The 22,588-nt window shown below is 42.5% G+C and overlaps 1 protein-coding gene across 4 annotated transcripts in view; it reads left to right on the plus strand.

Annotated features, from left to right (window-relative positions):
* The window catches only part of LOC126272290 (uncharacterized), a 369,363-nt gene that overhangs the window by 288,541 nt on the left and 58,234 nt on the right, over positions 1-22,588 (plus strand). For all 4 annotated transcript variants that reach the window (XM_049975054.1, XM_049975052.1, XM_049975050.1 and 1 more), the window contains exon 4: positions 6,597-6,740. In XM_049975054.1, the coding sequence (XP_049831011.1) occupies positions 6,597-6,740 (144 nt within the window). The remainder of the gene's footprint in view (positions 1-6,596; positions 6,741-22,588) is intronic.

Consider the following 22,588-nt stretch of genomic DNA (forward strand, 5'->3'; position numbering starts at 1 on the left):
TTTGTTTAGGAAGAGATGTGGAACATATACACGCACCTACATACATACACACATACGTACATCTTAACAAACTCTATTTATTCAATTACAGATTTGTACGAATGAGAAATTAGTATTCGTTTGACCGCAGTCAAGGATCAATAATGTGTATTTAAATGATTGGGAAAAAATAGTGTGTATATTTTTCCTACAAAACCAATTTTGCTCAGGATTCTGGACACACTGATGTGTTACTTACATACAGGAGCATCGTATGACGAGGTCAGAATAACACTGAAACTCACCAAGCATATTATTAAAAGTCATTCCCTAGATGGCATAGATGGTCGAAGGGAAAAATCTGTTTATTTCAAATTACCTTCGTGGTCATGCAGGCTCAATGGAAGACCTTTCTTTTCGGTGTGCTCCAGGGGTGCTGCTTCGAGATTGGACAACCACAGAGCCTGGGAGTCGCCTCCACGCCAGTGCATAAAAAGCAGTAAGAGAGGTCAGCGCAGCCTTCCCTGTAAGGGTGACCTGTAGGGATTATGTTTTACTGCTGGAAGCACGCTGTCTAGGGAACAAAACTGAGGTACGATCTATCAGGTATTGTCGGCACGGCTGATTAATGGTGTGCTTCTGCAGAATATTTCGACGTCGACCCACCCGTCTTCTTCAGGTGCTACTAGTTTTGGTGTTGTGTGTAGTCGCCGCATGGGATTCCTGCGACATTGTGAACCATTATTGGTCTCACGCTGCTGTTCCTAGCCGAGTTCGATACGACGTCCATTAGCCCTTTGATGCTCTTTTGTTTTCCACAGCTCGAACTGATATTCCTTGAAAAGCGAATTCTCTCACCGTCTTCCGACTATGGTGAATGAAGCGGCCTGAGAGATTTTAATATACTGAGATTCGGCTCAGAAACGTTACGTAAGTTGAAACCGCCCTCCATATTTATAAGGCTTTTTACGATCTTTATTTCGATAGGCTCCATAATTATGCTGTCTCAGAAACAAGGAATTTCCACCACGATACTTATCTGGTAGTGTTTCTTTCCTTATGATATTCGAGGCAGTGCTCGGTGTAGCTGATTTGCCTGATCCTTCCTGTCGGGTATGTCGGTGATGTTGGTTCCATCTCCCCTCGACTATTCTGATAGTCTGCCGAATGTGAGACATACCACATCCGCATGTAATTCGATGCACATCCGCCTTCCGGAGATCTAGATCCTCTTTTTAACGTTACAAAGAATACTATTTATCCTGCTTGAAAAGAGCGAAATACACAGTATGACATGATTTCTTAGGTGTCTACCGGATATTTTATGATACTGGGCCAGCATGCGTGACAGAGAAGCGAGTTTTGGCTTCTCTTCCTCCGTCGCAGTCTCAGTCTCTTTCTCAAACTTTCTAAAATTTGGCTCCCACGTTCGTTCACTCTGACGATCTGAGTATCCATTCCGTGGGAACACTCTTCGGCGAGGCTCTCCTTGTCTAAAAGTGTTCGACGGCTAGTCTTGTGGACCGAATTTCTTTGTGACGATAGTAGTTCGAGGCGTGGAGATATAGCGATAATTGTTCCTAGGTTTCCTACATATAATGTAACCCTCTTATCCGACCATTCTTCTGTTAAGTATCATGTCGAGGAAATGTAGTTGGCTCTCATTTTCGAGTTACATCGTTAATTTCATACTACAATGGATAGTGCTTAAATGTTTCAGAAACTCTTGAACATTTTCCCTGTATACGACCGCACTAAAAACGTGTCGTCTACATACCGATGGAAACATGTCTGTTCCAACCTGGCGGATTCCAGAGCCTTTGCTGCAAGATGTTCTATTCACAGTTTCGACACGACAGGTGATAACTGACTACCCAGCGCCACGCCGTCGGTTTTTTCATAATTTTTCCATCAAATAGGAAATAAGTAAACGTGCCTCAAAAGTACTGTGAAACATTTGTCGACCTCTTCGGCGATTAGTTCCAAGAATCAGGAAATGGATCATTTGAACAGAGAGAGACTACATCGAAGTTGACCATAATATCCGTATCCTGGAGCCGAAATTGACTTAGGCACTGTAAAAAGTCTGTGGATTTGCAGATGTGATGTCCGCACTTACGCATATATTCGCTGGGACAGCATTTCAAATAATATTTCCTCCGCTAATCTGTAGACGCGCCAATATTATCAGCTATTGGTATCAGAGGAATTATTTCCTTTCGTGCTTTAGGAAGTCCATATAGTGGTGGTGGTACTCTTAATGATGTTATGTGGGAAGCCAGACTCATGGAGACTCAGCGGAAAACTGCTCCTACCGGAGCACAAAAAAAGGCGAATGTTTTTCTGCTACAAAGTACAAATATGTGACTGAAAAGTGGGGTACGAGCTTATTCAGCACACCTTCCTTAGCATCTTTAAAAATTTTCCCAAAAAATATTCATGCTAATTTTAACATTCAACTAACATACCACACCCACAAGCTCACCTATCTCTAACTCGCTCACACCTGCTAATCCATCGCTGTTAAGTCCTCATACCTTTCCAATGCCACCTATCTCTAACTCGCTCACACCTGCTAATCCATCGCTGTTAAGTCCTCAAACCTTTCCAATGCCACGTACCCATTCTCGCTCACTCATCCAGTCCAACTCACTGTCATTAACTCTTTGTGTTTGTCTAAAACTGTCACTGCCTCCTTCGACCTGTCTTCCAACTACAGCCGCCTCTCACTGCCAATGTCCCCATCTAGCCCTTACTGCTACTATCTCACTCTTTCCTACCCACTGCTGGTGTCTCTTCTCACTGTCACTATCTTTGTCTTCCTCGTTTGCCGCTGTAGTAGATTCCGTCTACCGTTATCACCGTCTCTCACCCACTTTCACTGACTTATTCTCTTTATTCCTCTCCCATTGGCTCTGTATCCTTCACACATTTCCTAGCACTGTTCCGTAGCTGTAAAGTATGTTTCACTGGCACTTTGCCCCGCTCTTTCTCTCACACCACCATTTCTCCATCGCCCATCCCATACCACAACGACTCTCTACTGTCTTCCGGTATTTATTACCTTTCCGCAACTTTCCCACTGTCGCTATCTCATTCTCTCTCAGCATAAGAAAGGACGAATATGTCCACATGCCAAAATTTTAGTAAAAAGTTTTAAAGATTCTGAGCAAAGTTGAATGTGATCGCTGGCACTCCACATTGCAGTCAGGTTCTTTTAAAAAGGAGTTTGTTCGCCTTTTTTTATGCCCCGATAGTAACATATTTCCGCTGGTGTCTTTCTTTTCCGTAGCACAGCAGTACATCTCACTCACATGAAAAGAATGTATTGAGGCAGTAATAAAACCCTTTTTTGTTATTTCATAAAGAACCGACTATGAACTGATGGTGCTTCCATAAGCCTTTAAATCCCTCCGTAGACCTTCAAATGCAAAAAGATCCACCTGATTTGATCGATTTGCCTAAGCAGGAGGAAGGCAGTAATATTCATTCTTTCACTGTGTAGTGTAGGGTAGTAACACTAGGAAGATGCTTCTGTTGGGTATACATATGGTCACTAGCTCTGTAGCTGTCCAGACCATACCTTTCTCTCACGAATAGAATCCGAGATATGAGCATCGAAAAATCTCGTTTCTACGTGCGGCCTTTTGGACGCACGGTTACTGATTACATGGCGCTCAAACCTGGCTCCAGTGTGAGAGAGAATTCGTCACACGTGAGAGTTGCCGCCGACCATTGCCTCGAATATATCCATGAAATGAAAAACGATGAGACCAGTATCGTAGTGCAAACGCCAACTTTCTGTGACAGCCTCATTAACGAGTCTATTGAAATAAATGTCAGAAAACTTGATAAACACGGATAGTGCCTTCAGTCTGAATAACGCGTGGGTTCCGGAACTAAATGTATTAAAATCTCGCAGGCATAACATTCACCAGAGTTGAAAGACGAATAGAGAATTTCCGTTTCACGGAATACGTAATGAAAAACAGAAGAGCATCAAAAGGCGTAATGGGTGTCGGGAATCGAACTCGTCTCTCATTAGCGGCGTGACAGCAACGCAAGTTCACAGACTGGTTCGGGTCGAGGCAGCGTGTAGACCTACACACAACATTAGAACTCGCAGCACCTGAATAAGATGGTTGGGCCGGTCGTCGAGATATTATGCGTAGAACGAAAACAAGAGCTCGGCAGAACACCTGGAAGCACACTACCAATTTGGTGCAAATTCTTTCTCCAGGCGGCCCTGTCGTAGCCTTTCGTCGATTCCGTTCAGTATTGGATTGTCCGTCATAAGGGGCAGCAAACCTGCCGACATTTTAGCTGTCAGCGTGTTCTGGCCAACCATCTCCTAGTAGGCCGATGTGCATAGCGTAATCACGGTAGGGGTACGGTGCCGCAAGAGGCTCACTGAGAGCTGCAGTCGCCTGCAGTCTGCTCTTTCAGCCGACCGCTCACCACACGCCGATGCTACTTTGGTAAGAATTGCCCCAGAAGCCGCCCTTTAAAAGTCGAGTTTCGTTCACCTTCATGATCAAACAATATTGCGTCTCTTTCTTTCAAGGCTGCTTCCAGTGCATTTTAGCAGTTAGAAATAGATGCAGACTTTAAGAACTTTCTATTCTCTTTTGCGTTCTTCACTAGTAAATACTTAATTCCGAGGTGGACAGGCGATTAAAATGAACGTATGTGAATTGTCGGTTGTTGCTGTCCCACTCTGTAATGGCTGCCTCGCATTTCATTTGGGTTCGTGGTTCAATACATACAAAAATTAATTTACTTCCTGCGTTTCTGTAGTTTGCTGGCTTCTCTGTCCCTAATTCTGAAACATTTTCCGTCGAAAGACCAACTGAAAGGTTCCTCTCTCCAATTTAGCCGCCATTATTAAAACGACTGTGGAGGAATCTTTTAGGTAAGCTCCTATTTACCTCTAAACACCAGAAGGAAGTAACAGTTTGGGAAAATTCTCGGACAGTCACTGTAAATAGTATGCCGACAATCGATTTTGTATCATTTTTACGTGATTCTATACGTATTACTACACTTTTGACGTGATTCTATCCGTAATGCTGACCGCCTCGATCCCTGAGTCAACAGATGGGAACGTTTGCAAGACAACAACAATCTGCACGAAAAGTTCATTGACTATCAGCTCGAAGACCATGGCTGCGGTTACCCTTGACGCTGCATCACAGACAGGGGCGCCTTCGATGGTGTACTCAACGACGAACCTGGGTGCACGAATGGCAAAACGACATTTTCAGGATGAATCCAGGTTCTGTTTACAGCATCATTATGGTCGCATTCGTGTTCGCGACATCGCGGTGAACGCACATTGGAACCGTGTATTCGTCATCGCCATACTGGCGTATCACCCGGCATGACGGTATGGGGTGCCATTGGTTACATGTCTCGGTCACCTCATTCTATCCTTGCGAATCCCTACATTTCAGCAGGATAATGCACGACCGCATGATGCAGGTCTTGTACGGGCCTTTCTGGATACAGAAATTGTTCGACTGCTTCCTGACCAGCGCATTCTACAGATCTCCCACCAATTGAAAACGTTTGGTCAATGGTGGCCGAGCAAATGGCTCTTCACAATACGCCAGTCACTACTCTTGATGAACTGTCGTATCGTGTTGAACCTGCACGGGTATCTGTACCTGTACACGCCATCCAAGCTCTATATGACTCAATCCCCAGGCGTATCAAGGCCGCTATTATGGCCAGAGGTGGTTGTTATGGGTGCTGATTTCTTAGGATCTGTGCACCCAATTTGCGTGAAAATGAAATCACATGTCGGTTCTACTATAATATATTTGTCCAATGAATACCCTTTTATCACATACGTTCCTTCTTGGTGTAGCAATTGTAATAGCCAGCAGTGTATTTGAAATGAGAGCACTTTGTGACTTGCAACATACTTTTACATACAATTTCATACGTTTAGGAAACGTTTTCCCACAGAAATCTCCTCCGCAACCCCCACTTCTCCCTCCCCCGCAAACACACACACAAATACATGAAAGGAAACAAGTTGATCGCTGGATACATTTTCGCTGTTGACGGGGTCAGGCGCGATGTTTTAAGTTATTACTTCCTTACTACTATCTGCACTCCCAACAAATTTTGCAGACAGTATCCACATATGCCTCTGAACATACCCGCAAAATTATATAATTGTGTGACACAAAGTCCAGGAGATATGAATCCATATACGGAGCGTAAATTACCAAGACATTATTATCCAGTCTTGGGTGATTGAAGAACTTAGAGACTTCGAACAAAAGTTAGACATATTTCAAACTTTTTGTAAACATTTTCTCTTGTTCATACTTAACGTGAAATATTTAACATATTAACTGATTAGAGCAATCGGAATTTTTAAGAGGTTTCATATATGGGAGTTAGATTCTTAGTGAAGTGGTGTTTCACTGGTAAAAGTAACGTACGTGACCTTTGTTTGATACTCGCCTCTTGAGTTGCCGATTCAGCGGCGAACCATTTATAAACTGCCTAAGGTTATAGACAAAAGGAGATACGAGCCAAACGCAATTCGAAAAATTGGAAGGAATGAATTGAATTTTTAGATAACTGGCGATTTTTTGTTTCAGGGTGCGGATATCATCGTGTTTCCGGAGGTTGGACTGGCATCCATGGGAGTGCCTCACAACCCAGACGGTACTCCGTCCCTGGCCTTCTACGTCCCTGAACCAGGAGCGAACCCTTGCAACGACAACAGCTCGGAAATATCACAGGTATGTGCCGATCCGCTGTTTCTATCCTACTTGAGCGTGATCGATAGCTTCCCAGTTCCCTAGATTGTGGTAGTCAAGTCGCGACAATGAGGCTTTCCTAAGACAAGTATAAAGTCATGTAAGAAAACAAGTAGGTAGTAATCAACAAAAAGTGTCACTAGTACCATACTAGATCTACTACCTTTTGGTCGTATTGTTAAATGGTGTAAGGTTTCTTCCAGTTCACGAAGAAAATTAGAGCTTGAGTTTTGAATGTCAACACTTTCACCATTGACAGCATGTATTTATTTTAACCACCGTAACTGCAGATTCAGCTTTAAGCCATTGCAAACTGGTTGAGCTGAAACTATGAACAGATCTTAAAGCTAGATATTCCGCAAGAAAGATTTTTTTTTTAAGGATGGGGCCCCTCCACGCCCGCACCAACGTGGTGACCAAACCAAAAGTTCTACTGTCACCTCCGTAAGCATGTTAGTTTTCAATCAGGCGTCACAGGATGCAGGCTGTGATGTTGTCCATGCGTCTGGGTGAGATTACTCATTTACATGGTCCATCAGGAGATAGAAGTGGTCGAAAGCGATCGAAGGGTAGCGGTTGTAAGGGCAGAGGGAAAAAACTGCCAAGGCCAGCGCCAAGGGAAAAAAACCTCTGCGACAGTAGGACGGGTAGTAAGGGCAGTAGCGGTTTGCTAGCTGCGATAGAGCATGCAAGGTGAGGTCGGTTAGCGTGAGGTATCGTGCATCGTTACCTATGTGTTGCGTGTCCGTTAGCTGGGTCAAGAGACAGACTACTTGCACAGTGCTTACCAGAACCAATCACGTCTGCTGACTATAAAAAATTATTCTCATGCTGAAACATAGCAAATGTCAGCATCCTCAAAATAAATGAACTGATGTTAGATTGTACGTCGCTTGACAGAGTAATTTTCTTTCTCTATTGCTATTTCACCCCACGCGCTCCATATAGCCCGGTGGTGGGCTATCAATAGTACGAGCGACTCGCTCTTCATTCAAAGGATTTGTAGTGTATGCGGAGACAAAAATATATAAGAGGTGAGATGTTTTGACTTTTGTCATTTTAAATTTTAAAACAGTGGTGCTAAAAGGCAAAGCAAAACCAACAAGAACACATTTAAAACACGATTTAGAAATCGCGATCTTAAAAATGAAGCACTCTACCGTCATTGAAAGTTGAAGTACCTGCCCTAGGAAAATCGCCATTCGTTGGAGAGGAGAAGGTTAGGAGTTTATGGGCACTAGGGTGCGTGTATAGGTATGGAGGACTGAAGGGTAGTCTCGACGGAGAAGAACTCAATGTTGCATACGCAGGAAAGGAGGAGTAGCTGGGGTTGTCGGTAAGGCCATCATATTAAGCTCAAAAATGGGTAGGGAAAGATAGGTAAGCAAGAGAAATGTAGATCTTATGAGGTGAGATAGTAGGGAATTATAGTTGGTAACATTTCGTTGTCAGGGAGACAGAGACGGTTGAAATTGCATTGGCAGAGGACGTGGCGAGTGTGTTGGTGCAGGATTGATGGAATGAGTCAGTGCAGTAGCGGCAGCGTACTAGGAAGAGAAATTAGAAGGGAGATAATAGGATTATTGGAGTTAGGTTTGCTCATTTAGTAGGTTGTTCGAAGGAGCTCGATGTGAGTTAGAAGAGGTGGCAAATTGAAAAAATGCGATGGTACGGTGGATGAGATATGTATGCAACGCCGTCGTAGAAGAGGATTGGTCAGATTAAGATTTTCTGGGTATGGAGGACAGTGGAGAAATGTAATCCCAAGAGTGGTTAGTTAGTACTTATACAGTACTGTGGTCTTTCTGCTGGACTTCAGTAGCTAAGATATCCATGTTACGGGTCGACTGTTAGCCCACGATATTTTTGTGCATTAGTTAACTGGATAGGACGCTTGTAAATGGTGATCTAGAAGGCGTTGAGGCAGAAGGTGAGCATGGTTCGTCTTGCAATTATTACCTGGGTTTTTGTTGAGTTGATTTTGAGGAGACATTAGTTGTGATATGAAGTAAACTGATAGACGTGAATTTAGACGGTTCGTTGGTATTTCTGAAGTTTAGGGTAGAGGACGAGAAACGGTGTCATCAGCATACTGAAGAAGGTGGGTTGGTGTAGATGGTTTGTGCATATTGTCAGTGTCGAGGAGATAAATAATAGGATAGAGGATGGAGCCTCAGCACAAACCCGCGACGGGACGCAAGGTATTGGAATTGGTATTGTTAATAGTCATAAAGGATGGGTGATGAGATAGGAAGGATGCAAAAAGGGAAACAGGGTTAATTAAATGTGTGTAAGTGTGGAGTGTGAAAAGAAGACTGGAAAGCCATAGATGATCATTGGCTTTCGGTGTACATTGTACACAGTTTTGGTGTAAATGTTTCATAAAACTGACAGAGAAATTTAGCATTTTTTGCTACGTATATATATATATATATATATATATATATATATATATATATATATATATATATATATATATATATATGGAAGTCTTTTATATATATATATATATATATATATATATATATATATATATATATATGGAAGTCTTTATAGAGCACCGATCGCGGAAAGGTGCTGAAGTCACGGTTTCTATCGAGATCCACGAAGATTAGGATCTACAGGACAGTAATTCAACCTGTCGTCCTATTCGGAGCAGAGACCTGGACTATGACACCAAAGACAGAAAGAAAATTCCTGGCTTTGAAGTTGCTCTTCTGAGAAGGATTTCTGGACCAGTGGAGGACGGAGACATTAGGAGAAAAAGGAAAATCCGCGAATTGTAGGATTTGTACAAATCACTAGATCTCGGGACTGTGATTACACAGAGAAGACCGAAGTGGTTCCTTGCACGTAAAGTGTCGAGAAGGCCAGATCGTCATGCAGGTGGTAGTAGAAGACATCAGAGGCAACAGAGCGAGAGAAAGACTTCGGCTGAGATGTACGACGGCATCAGAGAGGACATGAGAACGATGGGACTAACTGGACAAGGATGCATGGACCAAGGAAGATGGAGGGGGCCTAGCGGCTAGGTAAAAGGCCGACAGTGGTTTGTGTGGCCATACTAGTACTGGGTATAGAGCAACACGACTGGTGAAAAAAGACAGAAACTTGCTTCATCGTCTTTACATCAGTCCGACAGACTATTGTCAACGCTCACGAAGGCACCATGATTCAAAAACATATATAACAAAAATACAAATAACTTTGCATATGAAACTACAGTTCATGAGAGTTTTAAAAGTCCAGTTTTATTTTAAAACGGGAATAGGACCTGGTGGTGCTATTTGCCAATCGTGATTAGATATTAAAGTTTCTTGCTACAGTAAACAATTGATTAAAAAGAGTACCATATGTGTTCTGACTGTTGAACTCTCAGGACTAGCTTCATATTTTAACATAATTACTGCGGTTATTCGCAAGAGATACTTTTAGGGCAGAGTGCCGGTCCTGCCGTTTGATATCGGGTCAAACACGTGTTTCCTTTGTGCCGTAAAGACATCTTCGCTACAGTGAACGTTTCATTTCGAGATTAAAATTTCACTCTTGAATTCAAAACGCGTTCGCCTTTTGGAGTTTATTTTTCTTACTTTTGTTTTCAGTCCTGAAAATTATTAACAAAGCTTACTATGTCAACTTCTTGGAAACAATTTTTATTGGCCGTATATTTACAGAACCTACAAAATTCAGACTTTTTAAAGAAAACTGCAAATGACAATTTACACCTTTTGATATTTTCTCTGGTCTTACAACACGGGTGTTGCTACGATAGCGAGAAATAGCAAGTGAACCATTATGGGGTAACTGTCCCTGGTTCGAGAAAACTAAACCGAAAGTTACGAAAGAATATGTGTTTCCGGTCGATTCCGTCTGTGGGATACGAAATGCCTATGAATCTTTTTTTGTACGATATAGGTAGTTGGTATCATTATTAATCATACCATTCCAAAATGACAGGTGGAGACAGGAAATTTCTCTGATACAATGGAGATTGTATGATGTGAAAAGTAATGTAGTCATTATTTCCGTAATGAAGGCATGTATAATCGCAGCTTGTGCTTACATCTATATCTACATAAAGACTCTGCAACTCGCCCTAAGGCTCCTGGTAAAGGGTTTAACGAACTGTACCGTTGGTCTATCGAACAGTGCGAGAGAAGAACTAACAAATAAATATTCCAGGACGAGTTCTGATTTCCCATATTTTATTACAATGTACATTTCTCCTTGTGTAGATGGGTGTCAACAAAACATTAGCGCTTTCGGAAGACAAATGTAGAATTTGAAATTTCGTGAGAAGATCTCGCCGCCACGGAAAACGCCTTTGTTTTAATGATTGCCACCCCAGCGCGCTTATCATACCTCTGACACTTTCTCTCCTGTTTCGCTATAACACAAAACGAGTGGGACTTCTATGTGCATTTTGTTCAAATGGCTTGCGCACTATGGGACTTCATTTAGAACTGGCGCGTATTGTTGGGGAGAGGAAACAACAGCGATTTGCAGAGAACATTCGGGCCGGCGTAGACACTCTTCGGTTAAAATTCGGCTTCCTTAACTGCTCCAGTGTAGGGTGCAGCTCTGAAAGAGAGACCGCAAACGTTGCTCGTAGACATTCCATTCGGTCTTCATGCGCGTGTATGGTCTCAATATGACGGAGACCCAAACCATTTTGAAAATCTTACTAGCAAATACGAACGCTAGACGTCCCACTTAAGTTGGGGCGTGTCAGCAGGTCATGTTTCATAGATAGCCGTTTCACTTAGTCTGATCCCTCTTCTGGAGTCATGTGAAAAGTCCTGTGAACGAGAAACATTTCGATGGGACTTTCGGCCAACAACTCTCGCTACCTGTGATGTTCGTTTCGGGTTTGTTCGAACGGAAACAAGAGAACTTTGAAGCGTGATAGCACGTCTGCGTGGCCGATCGGAAAAGCCACACTGAACAAGTATTATGAAAGTACCCCTATTTAATCTACGAAGAAATCTCTTGTTAAAGCTATGATTCTACTTGGATTATTTTCATCATTATTTTAATAACATAAAGGTGGAAATCCAAAGATTTCGTTTATAAATTTCGACTCAGTCGCTTATGCATCAGTGATCCCATTTTAAGATGAATATGTATGCATTTCTGAATCATCCCAAAAACTTGTCCCATAATCACCGAAATGTCCTACATAATACACATTGCGTGCAAACTCACAGTTGTCGTAAAACTAACAAATAAAGCTTTCCAGTTTCATTAGTTCTTTGAAACAAATAAAGATATTTTGGAAGACTGGGCCATAAATAGATATGCATTCCTTTTTCTTTCTTTCTGTAGCGTTTAAAGTTAACCAATCTGCCTAAAATTAATTTGATCGCAGTGTCCCACATATCACCTTTATAAACTAATTAAACGTTACCTACCGAACAAAAGCGTTGGGCAATGATATATTATTGCTATTTATAATATGGCGACCACATTGTCCTGGATAAAATGAGGATGCCATAATGGCAAAGGCTGAACTCATGTACGGTACGTCCCACAGTATAATGAAACAAATTGCTAGTACCTATAACGTAACATATTTCTTTCCCAGTGTGATATATTCCAGGATTTTTTCGGAAGCCCGTACGAGGGGTGGCGAGAAATCTTTTCAGCATTAAGACTTTGAGCTGAGCTGACTTAACAGAGCCAGAGCTTGCCGCACTGCCCCACGTCACACGTGTTTAACGGCCACAGTTATTTTATGCTTAGCGCGCTTCAGTGGGATTAAGTTGAATTTTCCAATTTTGTAAGCCTATTAGAATATACTTTTATTTTCAGTAAACCAAAATAACCGACGAGTGCCATGCACTGTGACAGTTGTCAGCCGCCATATTAAGACCTGCAGTCACAACACCACAAATCTTAAGTGTTACGTCAACCAGTACACCAATTTGAATGGCGTTATTGATTTCATTCACGTTTTTATTTTTTTATTTGTTTTACTTTTTTAACAGTAGTGAATCCAATTTTCGGGCACTAGTTCGGTATAACTTACATACCTACAGAACACACTGGCTTTTCGGTTTTAGCAAGTGGCTCGTTTCCATGAACATGCTGTTGTGTTCATTCGAGCATTACACGTAATAAAGTTTCAGGATTGGCAAATTGACTGTGCTCTGCATGATATGCCGTGAATAGTTACAATACGTTTAGGTATTCGCACTGCTAGAGCGCTTGTTATTTTCTCTTCGTAGTTGTTTTCGTGCGCGAACGTTTTAAATGCCACATAGGTCTGTTCAACGACTTCTGTGCATTATTAGTTGCAGCCAACAAATATTAGTGCATATGAATTCGTATGACTGCACTATTATTTTATTACAATACATGAACCTTTTTCCGAATGGATCCATTACCAACTGTGAGTTGCATCAGAAAATAAAAACAATTAATGATAACCTCATTAACTGCATTATGGCTGATGTCAACGACACGAGGGGCGTTCCATCAGTAATGCAATACACTTTTTCCCTCTCAATTTTGATTTAAAAGTGCAGAGTTTACAATGGAACATCGTGAAATGTTCCCGCATCAGTCCCTATCTTTTCATGAAGTTTCGATAAGTGGAAATGCTTTATGTATTCTTCAATATGGGTCTGTAAGGGAGGTGCGTTCCAAGTAGAGAGATGTCGTTGTGTTTCTTTTGGCTGAAAATCAGTGCTCTGCAGATATTCATGGGCTCTTGTCGAATGTCTACGGGGACCTGGCAGTGAACAAAAGCACGGTGAGTCGTTGGGCGGGGTGTCTTTCATCATCGCAACAAGGTCGCACAGGCGTATCCGATCGCCAGCGTGCCGGCCGGCCGCAAATAATTGTCACTCCTGCACTATTTGAACGTGCGGACACTCTCATTAGAGATCATCGACGGACCACGGTCAAACAACTCAGTGCTCAACTGGACGTCTCTGTTGGTAGCGCTGATACACTTGTCCACCAATTGGGTATTCAAATGTGCATGTCCGCTAGGCTCATCGCCGCCTAACAGGGGTCACCATCTTTTTGGCCCAGTGAAGGGTGCACTCCTCGGAAAGCAGAACGTGGATGATGGGGAGGTCAATGATGCAGCAAGACGCTGTCTCCGAAGTCATCCAGTGGAGTGGTGCCATGTGGGCATACACGTCCTCCCAGTAATGAGACTTAAGGTGGTCGCATTGAATAGAGATTATGTTGAAAAAAGTGGAACTGTAGTTTAACCAAATAATGTAGTGTATTGGAATCCTGAATAAAACCAGCGTGCTTTCAGAAAAACAATATTGCATTACTTATTGAACGCCCCTCGTAGAAGTCTACTACTAAACGCTTACATGTTAAAGTGCCGAGTTAACCGTTTTTTCATACAGACGTCATGATAGAAATACTTCTCACCCTTAGAGTACCGAAAACAAAAGGTAATTAATGTAAAATCTATTTAATGTATGTCTAACAAATGCTGGAGTAACAATTACAAAATGTCACTATAAGCACACATTTAAGATTCTAGTCACATATGATCAGTTATCACACTGCAAGAGAGAGAAAAATGTAAGTTGACTGTAAATTTCACATAATGCCACTTATCAATTAGCAGCGCACCTTAGACTATTCTAAGATAGAGGTATGTAACTGTAAGTAAAGCAACATTTTCAAAGATTAGATTAGATTAGATTAGATTAATACTTGTTCCATAGATCATGAATACGACACTTCGTAATGATGTGGAATGTGTCAGGTTAATGAAAGATGTCTGTACAAGATATTACATTACACAAAATATTGCATGATACTAATGCTTAAGTTAGTTTTTTTCCTTCCCTTAATTTATATCTAAAAATTCAGCCAATGAGTAGAAGGAGTTGTCATCTAGAAATTCTTTTAATTTATTTTTAAATGTTGGTTGACTATTTGTCAGGCTTTTGATGCTGTTTGGTAGGTGACCATAGACTTTTGTGGCAGCATAATTTACCCCCTTCTGTGCCAAAGTCAGATTTAACCCTGCATAGTGAAGATCATCCTTTCTCCTGGTGTTATAGCTATGCACACTGCTATTACTTTTGAACTGGGCTGGATTATTAATAACAAATTTCATAAGTGAATATATATACTGTGAGGTTACTGTGAGGATCCCTAGATCCTTAAATAGATGTCTGCAAGATGACCGTGGGTGGGCTCCAGCAATTATTCTGATGATGCTAACACAGAAACAGCTTATATCAACTGTTATTTATAACAGCATGAGAACTGTATAATATGGACTTCATCTTTATTTGACTGTTCGGAGCCATACACGCAACGAAAACACCACTGTTATTTAACAAGGGCATAATGTTGGTGCAATAACATTGTAATTTAAGGCGTAAGTAACTAAACTATGCTGTTGATAAGATTTTCAGTCCAGCCCTTGCAGCAGCTCTTCATATTAGAGTATCCTGTGCATCTCTGTCTTACCACGCGACGTTACCCCACTTGAACCTACTTATTGTGGTCAGACCTTTGTCTAAATTTACAACTTTTATCTTTACATCTCGCCCCCAACATTCTCTCAGCTAAAAGTTAATTATTACTGATCCGTTACGATCTGTCGTTTTACAGCATCGTTTATGTGTCCTGTACAAGTTGTAGATAACGTTTCGCTACCTTTATTTTATATTTGATAATATCAGAATGTCAAAATGTGTTCCAGTCTACATTACCAACTCTTTTTCCTAAAACTGCAAATGCTAAAAATGTAGGTTTGCATTTCTTGATTTTATCTTCAAACGTAATTCATCTACCTCAGTGCTAGCTTCTAGCTTTTGTTCTATCATTGTGTGCATAATTTGTGTCAACGTTTTGCAAACATAAACTTATGATTCGACATTATTTATACGCTTCAGTGTCTGCCTTCTCTGGTAATCGTTCGGTATTACTTATAGGCTTCAGCAACTGCCTTCTCTAGTAATGGTATTCTTAGACTCATCTCGAAATTTTTGAATATTTCGCCGTGTTATGTACCCTAAATACAGGTAGAACAGTTATGTCGGAGTTAATTTTCCAAAGGCTCTCAATAATGGATGAGGAAATGTCGTTCACTCCAGGAGCCTTGTTTAGATTTCGTTCTCTCTGAAGCGTAATTAATTCTTCTCGAAGTATCACATAACTCCCCACCCCTCCCTCTGCCCCTAGACCTCGTCTGCATCACTTCCTCTTCCCATTTCATAATATTACGCATCTTTTTTTTATTTTATATAGCCCTTCTATATATTCCTTCTATGTTTCAACTGTAGGGTCTTTGCTTAGTAATTTCTTGTATGTTTCTACAATTTTGCATATCTGCTCTAGTCATTCCTGCTTTGCAGATTGAAGACAGTTTGTTTTGCTTGTTTGGTTTGTTGTATTTTTATCCTTTCATCTGATACATTTTATATTTCATACAAATATTCCTACTGAGGCGTGCTTTTCTTTCTAGTTGCTCCTATTCTGACTTCTTTACATCACCTTTGGAAGCTACCCATTCATCTTCTTTTATGGTTCTGTTTCTTCTTTCTGTGAATCTAAACATCTTACTATCCGTGTTTTGTTAAAACCTCTAGGTTCTTTTTCCAGAGCAGTGGTATTATTCCTTGTCGAGATTTTATTGGCTCCTCTGGGTCCAGTTGTGAAGGACTCAGTAGCTCTTTCTCGAGGAAACCGAAGCAGCGTTGCTGGATCCATGTATAGAGACACCGATTACTTTTAAGTTCGTTGTACATAATAGCAAATGTTTTTCTTCTACAGCGATATGTACTTAATCAAGAAGGCAATAAAACGAGTGTGAGTTCAGGAAGATATTAATGTGACAGTGAATAAACGGAATATCCTTCCATTATAGTTACCACATAGACGTCACACAAATAATAGTGTATATAATTTAAGATGAATTTGCAAGCAACGGTCAAAGCTGCTCATACATGTCTTGGTAAATTCCTGCCTGGTTCCTCATATCGAATTCAGCAAAACGTAAAAATGAACACAAAAAGGTGCAATACGAACACAGACAGAAAATACCGTACATAGTTTTAGGTTTTCTAAGCGCTGGAAAGAGTTGGTGTCAAGGTGTGGAAAGTCGTCGGGTATGACTTCCGGTGACGGGTGGTAGTGATCGATGGAACTCTGACCGCACCAAGTGACGTTACGGACAGCCTGCTTCCTCAGTTGTTACCTCTCATGCGACATTATAGTGGAGCTATTTTCCAGCACAATAACACTGGTATACGTATTGCAGTGTTTCTATAACCTGTCTGAATAATGGCGGGTTGCTCTTGTGGCGAGCAAGATCCCTAGGTCTGTTCCCGATCGAACATGTGTAGGACCAACTCGGGCGTTAAGTCCATCCCAGTGTCAGTATCGAGAATATAAAGTATCAGTTGCAAAGACTGTGGGTCACCTTGCCTCAGGAAAGGAAAAAATGGTTTTGTGACACCCTTCTAAAAAATCTGTGCATGTCTATATCTACATCTACGTGAGTACTCTGCTATTCACAATAATATGCTTGGAACTGGGTTCAAAGAACCACCTTCAAGCTGTATCCCTCTACCGTTCCACTCTCAAACGGAGGGAGGGAAAAAAGAGCACTTAATTTTTTCTGTGCGAGCCCTGATTTATTTTATCGTGATGATCATTTCTCCCTATGTAGGTGGGTGCCAACAGAGTATTTTCGTAATCGGAGGAGAAAACTGGTGATTGAAATTACATTAGAAGCTCCCGTCGAACGAAAAACGCCTTTGTTCTAATGATAGCAACTTCAGTTCTTTGGCACTATCTCCTCTATTTCGGGGCAAAGCAGAACGAGCTGCCCTTCTTTGAACTTTTTCGATGTCATCCGTCAGTCCACCATATGCGGAACCCACACCGCACAGCAGTACTCCAGAATAGGGCGGACAAGTGTGGTGTAAGCATCCTCTTTAGTAGGCCTGTTTCACCATTTAAGTAAACTGCCAATGAAACACAGTCTTTGGTTTTCTCTCCCAACAACACTATGTATGTGATCGTTCCAATTTAGGTTATTTGTAATTGTAGTCCCTAAGTATTTCATTTAGTGTGACTTATCGAGTAATCGGAATTTAGCGGATTTCTTTCAGTACTCAAGTGAATAACTTCGCACTTTTATTTATTCAGGGACAATTGTCACTTTTCGCAACATACAGATATCGTAAATAAAACATTTTGCAATTCTTTTGGTCATCTGATGACTTTACAAGACGGTATATTGCAGCATATCTACAAACAATCTAATACGGCTACTCAGATTGTCTCTTATGATGTTAATATAGACCAGGAACAACAGAGGGCTTGTTACACTTCCTTGGGGAGCCCCTGATATTACTTATGTTTTACTCGATGACTTTCCCTCTGTTACTACGAACTGTGACCTTTCTGACAGGAAATCACGAATCCGGTAGCACAAACTGAGGCGATATTCCATAGGCACGCAGTTTGGTTAGAAGACGCATGTGAGAAACGGCGTCGAAAGCCTCCCGGAAATCTAAAAATATGGAATCAATTTGACATCCCCTGTCGATAGCTCTCATTACTTCATGAGTATGAAGAGCTAGTTGTGTTTCATAAAAACGATATTTCCTGAATCCGTGGTGACTATGAGCTAATGAATAGTTTTCTTCGAGGTTCTTCATAATGTGCGAATACAGTATGTGTTCCAAAACCCTACTGCAAATCGGCGTTAGTGGTATGGGCCTGTAATTCAGCGGGTTACTCCTACTTCCCTTTTTGCGTATAGGTGTAACTTGAGCAGTTTATCAGTCCTGAGGTGTGGATCTTTTTGTGAGTTAGCGGTTGTATACAATTGCTAAATATGGAGCTATTCTACCTGAGTGCTATACAATCTGGACCGCAGGCCGTGCCTTCACCAAGTGACTTTGCTACACCGAGGATATCTACTTCACTGTTTCTCATCTTGGCAATTGTTCTTGATTGGAATTCAGGAATGTTTACTTCGTCTTCTTTGGTGAAGGAGTTTCGGAAAACCTTGTTTAATAAAGATGTTTTTGTGACACTACCATCAACGACTTCACCGTTGTTATCACTCAGTGAAGATATTAATTTTGTCTTGCCATTGGTGTGCTTTGTGTATGACCAGAATCACTTTGGGTTTGTTCAAAATTCCGAGACAGAGTTTCGTTGTGGAAATTATTAAAAGCATCTTGAATTGACGTACGCGCTATATTTGGAACTTTTCCAAAACTCTGCCAGTCTTGAGGATTTTGTTTTCTTTTAAATTTTACCTGCTTTTTTCGTTGCATCTGCAACAGCGATTCTACGTGTTCTGTGTGTCATGGGAGATCAGTAGCATCACTTATTAACTTATGTGGTATATATCTCTCAATTGCTGTCATGCATGCATCCTGGAAAGGGATGTGCAGCGTCCCACTGGTAAGTGGCCTCGTAGTGCCAAGTTTTTTGTAAATTTGTCTCAGTGTTCCTGATCAGTGAAATAACATCACACACTCTGTCAACCCCTAAATTTTCATTTTGTTTTCTACTGCCCTTCTGGTTACTTAATTTGTTTTACTAGACTGTGTAGAACGGAGGTGTACCGCGACTGTTCTCAAGGAAAGTCGAAATTGTTTATCTACGAAGCCTTTCACATTGTGCACTACGTTTGTTCTGTTTCCGCTTGCTTACTCCAGTGGTATGTCAAACTACGAAGTACACCCGGGACTCTTCCTAGATATTTCTTTACTACGAACGCCATTTCTAACCGTTACGTCACTAAATTCTGCTTTAGGATTTCTTGCTAGGTCCCCTTTCCAGGGCACGTTCGTTATTTTATCAGGAGCTAGTAACAATTTGGTAGTTCAACGCTCTTCTTCAGGTTTGTGGAGCGCAGCATTACACTTGTCTTTTGCAGTTCATCTATAATCACTACTTAGACAAACAACTCGTGGTCTGCAAACGTTGTCAGTTCGTTTCTCTTTCCACTGTTGCCAAACGTCTGCAGAATGGGCTCCAAGGCTGCATCACAAAATTCTGTATTGCACACTGACGCCTGTGGACATGCTTTCGAGATAGTCTTCATCATTTCCTACCCTGGACGCAGTAAAGGCGCTAGACCCACACGAAAATAGCCTCTGAGTCCTGTGGACATTCCAACTGCCTAACGTGCCCAATGAAGGTTGGCCATCACAGGTTATGAAAATGGACAGTATCATTTGTGACCATGGCTATATGCAACACGGTTGGTCAAATGTTTTCGATCATCTATCACAACTATGGATTGCTGGTTAAAACAGGGATTTCCTTTCAAATATTCTATTATATCCTCGTTCTGATAATGAAACAAGTATAAACAAGTAAAGACTAAGCGCCTCTGTTGTGTATCTGGTTATTTGCATACAGGGGCGCTGACGACTATCCACATCACTGACGTACCTTTACGTAAGACGGTTCCGTTCGAATATTAATCATTTCTTCATCTGCATATGTAGCAATGAGTACGCATTATATGTAAACTGAAGGTGCAGGGGGGAAGAAAGGAAAGGAAAGAGGAGGGATCACGGTGTTAGCTGCATTGAGAAATCGACGGTGACAGCTGAAAGTATGTACCGGAGCGGGATTCGAACCCGGGACCTCCTGCTTATAGGCAGGTGCGGCATACCACAGCGCCATCCGGGACACAGCGTTATCGCACCTGTTTGGACTATCTCGGCTCGGCTCACAGCCAGTCCACACTCCCATTGAACGCCACCTATCCGCAGCTCCTGCCCATTTCCTTCATATTCGCTCTTCCAAGGTTCTCATATGAGGTCGGACGTATTTGTGCATTCGCACATGTCCGAAAGAACAGACACCACACATTAGCATAAATACGCATTAGTTTACAGTACATTGTGTGAATCTAGCAGTGTGTTTGTATACCTGATCAGGTTCATACCATGCTACCTTCTAATGGGAGTGAAGCGGCAGCCGTGCAGTAATTGCAGCTGTGCATCAGTAAGGCTATTCTAGTAGGGCAATTGCAGCAAATGTGGGCGTAGCGAGATCTACATTGTACGGTTTGTAGCAAACTAGTGACAATTCAATTGTTTCCCCATCTGAAAGACTCCGACTAACATCACACAGGGAAGTTCTGTTCGTATGTGTGCAGAGTAAAGCTCTGAGGACTCGTACTGCACCTGACAGTCGCGAGGAAGTAAATAGTGTCCGACAAGCTCCAACCTCCGTGTTAACAGTGTAACTCCGTCTGCGTGAGAAAGTATTAAAAGGAATACAGAGTGGCCAAAACACTTTTATTCCGCAGTAAAAATAACGTGAAAAGATTGCAATAGTCAGAGCAACATGAAGAGTTGAGCGTGCAGCAACGGCGCAAGGTGTTATTCACGGACGGATCTAAGTTTGAAATATTTGGCAGCCATCGTCGAATGTCTGTTCGTCGAATTCGTGGAGAACGCATGAATAGTCAGTGTGTGGTGGCAGAGGTGAAACATAGTGGAGGGTCGGTCATGGTTTGAGGATATTTCACGCTCGATAAATTCGATGATCTAACGAGATTTAATATAATATTAAAGGAAGGAGGACATTAAAAAATACTGAGCAACAATGCTGTTCCATCTGGCAAAAGGAGGTTTATTCTGTGGAAGGACAATGAACCCAAATACACTCCTGGAAACTGAAATAAGAACACCGTGAATTCATTGCCCCAGGAAGGGGAAACTTTATTGACACATTCCTGGGGTCAGATACATCACATGATCACACTGACAGAACCACAGGCACATAGACACAGGCAACAGAGCATGCACAATGTCGGCACTAGTACAGTGTATATCCACCTTTCGCAGCAATGCAGGCTGCTATTCTCCCATGGAGACGATCGTAGAGATGCTGGATGTAGTCCTGTGGAACGGCTTGCCATGCCATTTCCACCTGGCGCCTCAGTTGGACCAGCGTTCGTGCTGGACGTGCAGACCGCGTGAGACGACGCTTCATCCAGTCCCAAACATGCTCAATGGGGGACAGATCCGGAGATCTTGCTGGTCAGGGAAGTTGACTTACACCTTCTAGAGCACGTTGGGTGGCACGGGATACATGCGGACGTGCATTGTCCTGTTGGAACAGCAAGTTCCCTTGCCGGTCTAGGAATGGTAGAACGATGGGTTCGATGACGGTTTGGATGTACCGTGCACTATTCAGTGTCCCCTCGACGATCACCAGAGGTGTACGGCCAGTGTAGGAGATCGCTCCCCACACCATGATGCCGGGTGTTGGCCCTGTGTGCCTCGGTCGTATGCAGTCCTGATTGTGGCGCTCACCTGCACGGCGCCAAACACGCATACGACCATCATTGGCACCAAGGCAGAAGCGACTCTCATCGCTGAAGACGACACGTCTCCATTCGTCCCTCCATTCACGCCTGTCGCGACACCACTGGAGGCGGGCTGCACGATGTTGGGGCGTGAGCGGAAGACGGCCTAACGGTGTGCAGGACCGTAGCCCAGCTTCATGGAGACGGTTGCGAATGGTCCTCGCCGATACCCCAGGAGCAACAGTGTCCCTAATTTGCTGGGAAGTGGCGGTGCGGTCCCCTACGGCACTGCGTAGGATCCTACGGCCTTGGCGCGCATCCGTGCGTCGCTGCGGTCCGGTCCCAGGTCGACGGGCACGTGCACCTTCCGCCGACCACTGGCGACAACATCGATGTACTGTGGAGACCTCACGCCCCACGTGTTGAGCAATTCGGCGGTACGTCCACCCGGCCTCCTGCATGCCCACTATACGCCCTCGCTCAAAGTCCGTCAACTGCACATACGGTTCACGTCCACGCTGTCGCGGCATGCTACCAGTGTTAA

Source organism: Schistocerca gregaria, chromosome 5, assembly GCF_023897955.1.
Source record: "Schistocerca gregaria isolate iqSchGreg1 chromosome 5, iqSchGreg1.2, whole genome shotgun sequence".
NCBI lineage: Eukaryota > Metazoa > Arthropoda > Insecta > Orthoptera > Acrididae > Schistocerca > Schistocerca gregaria.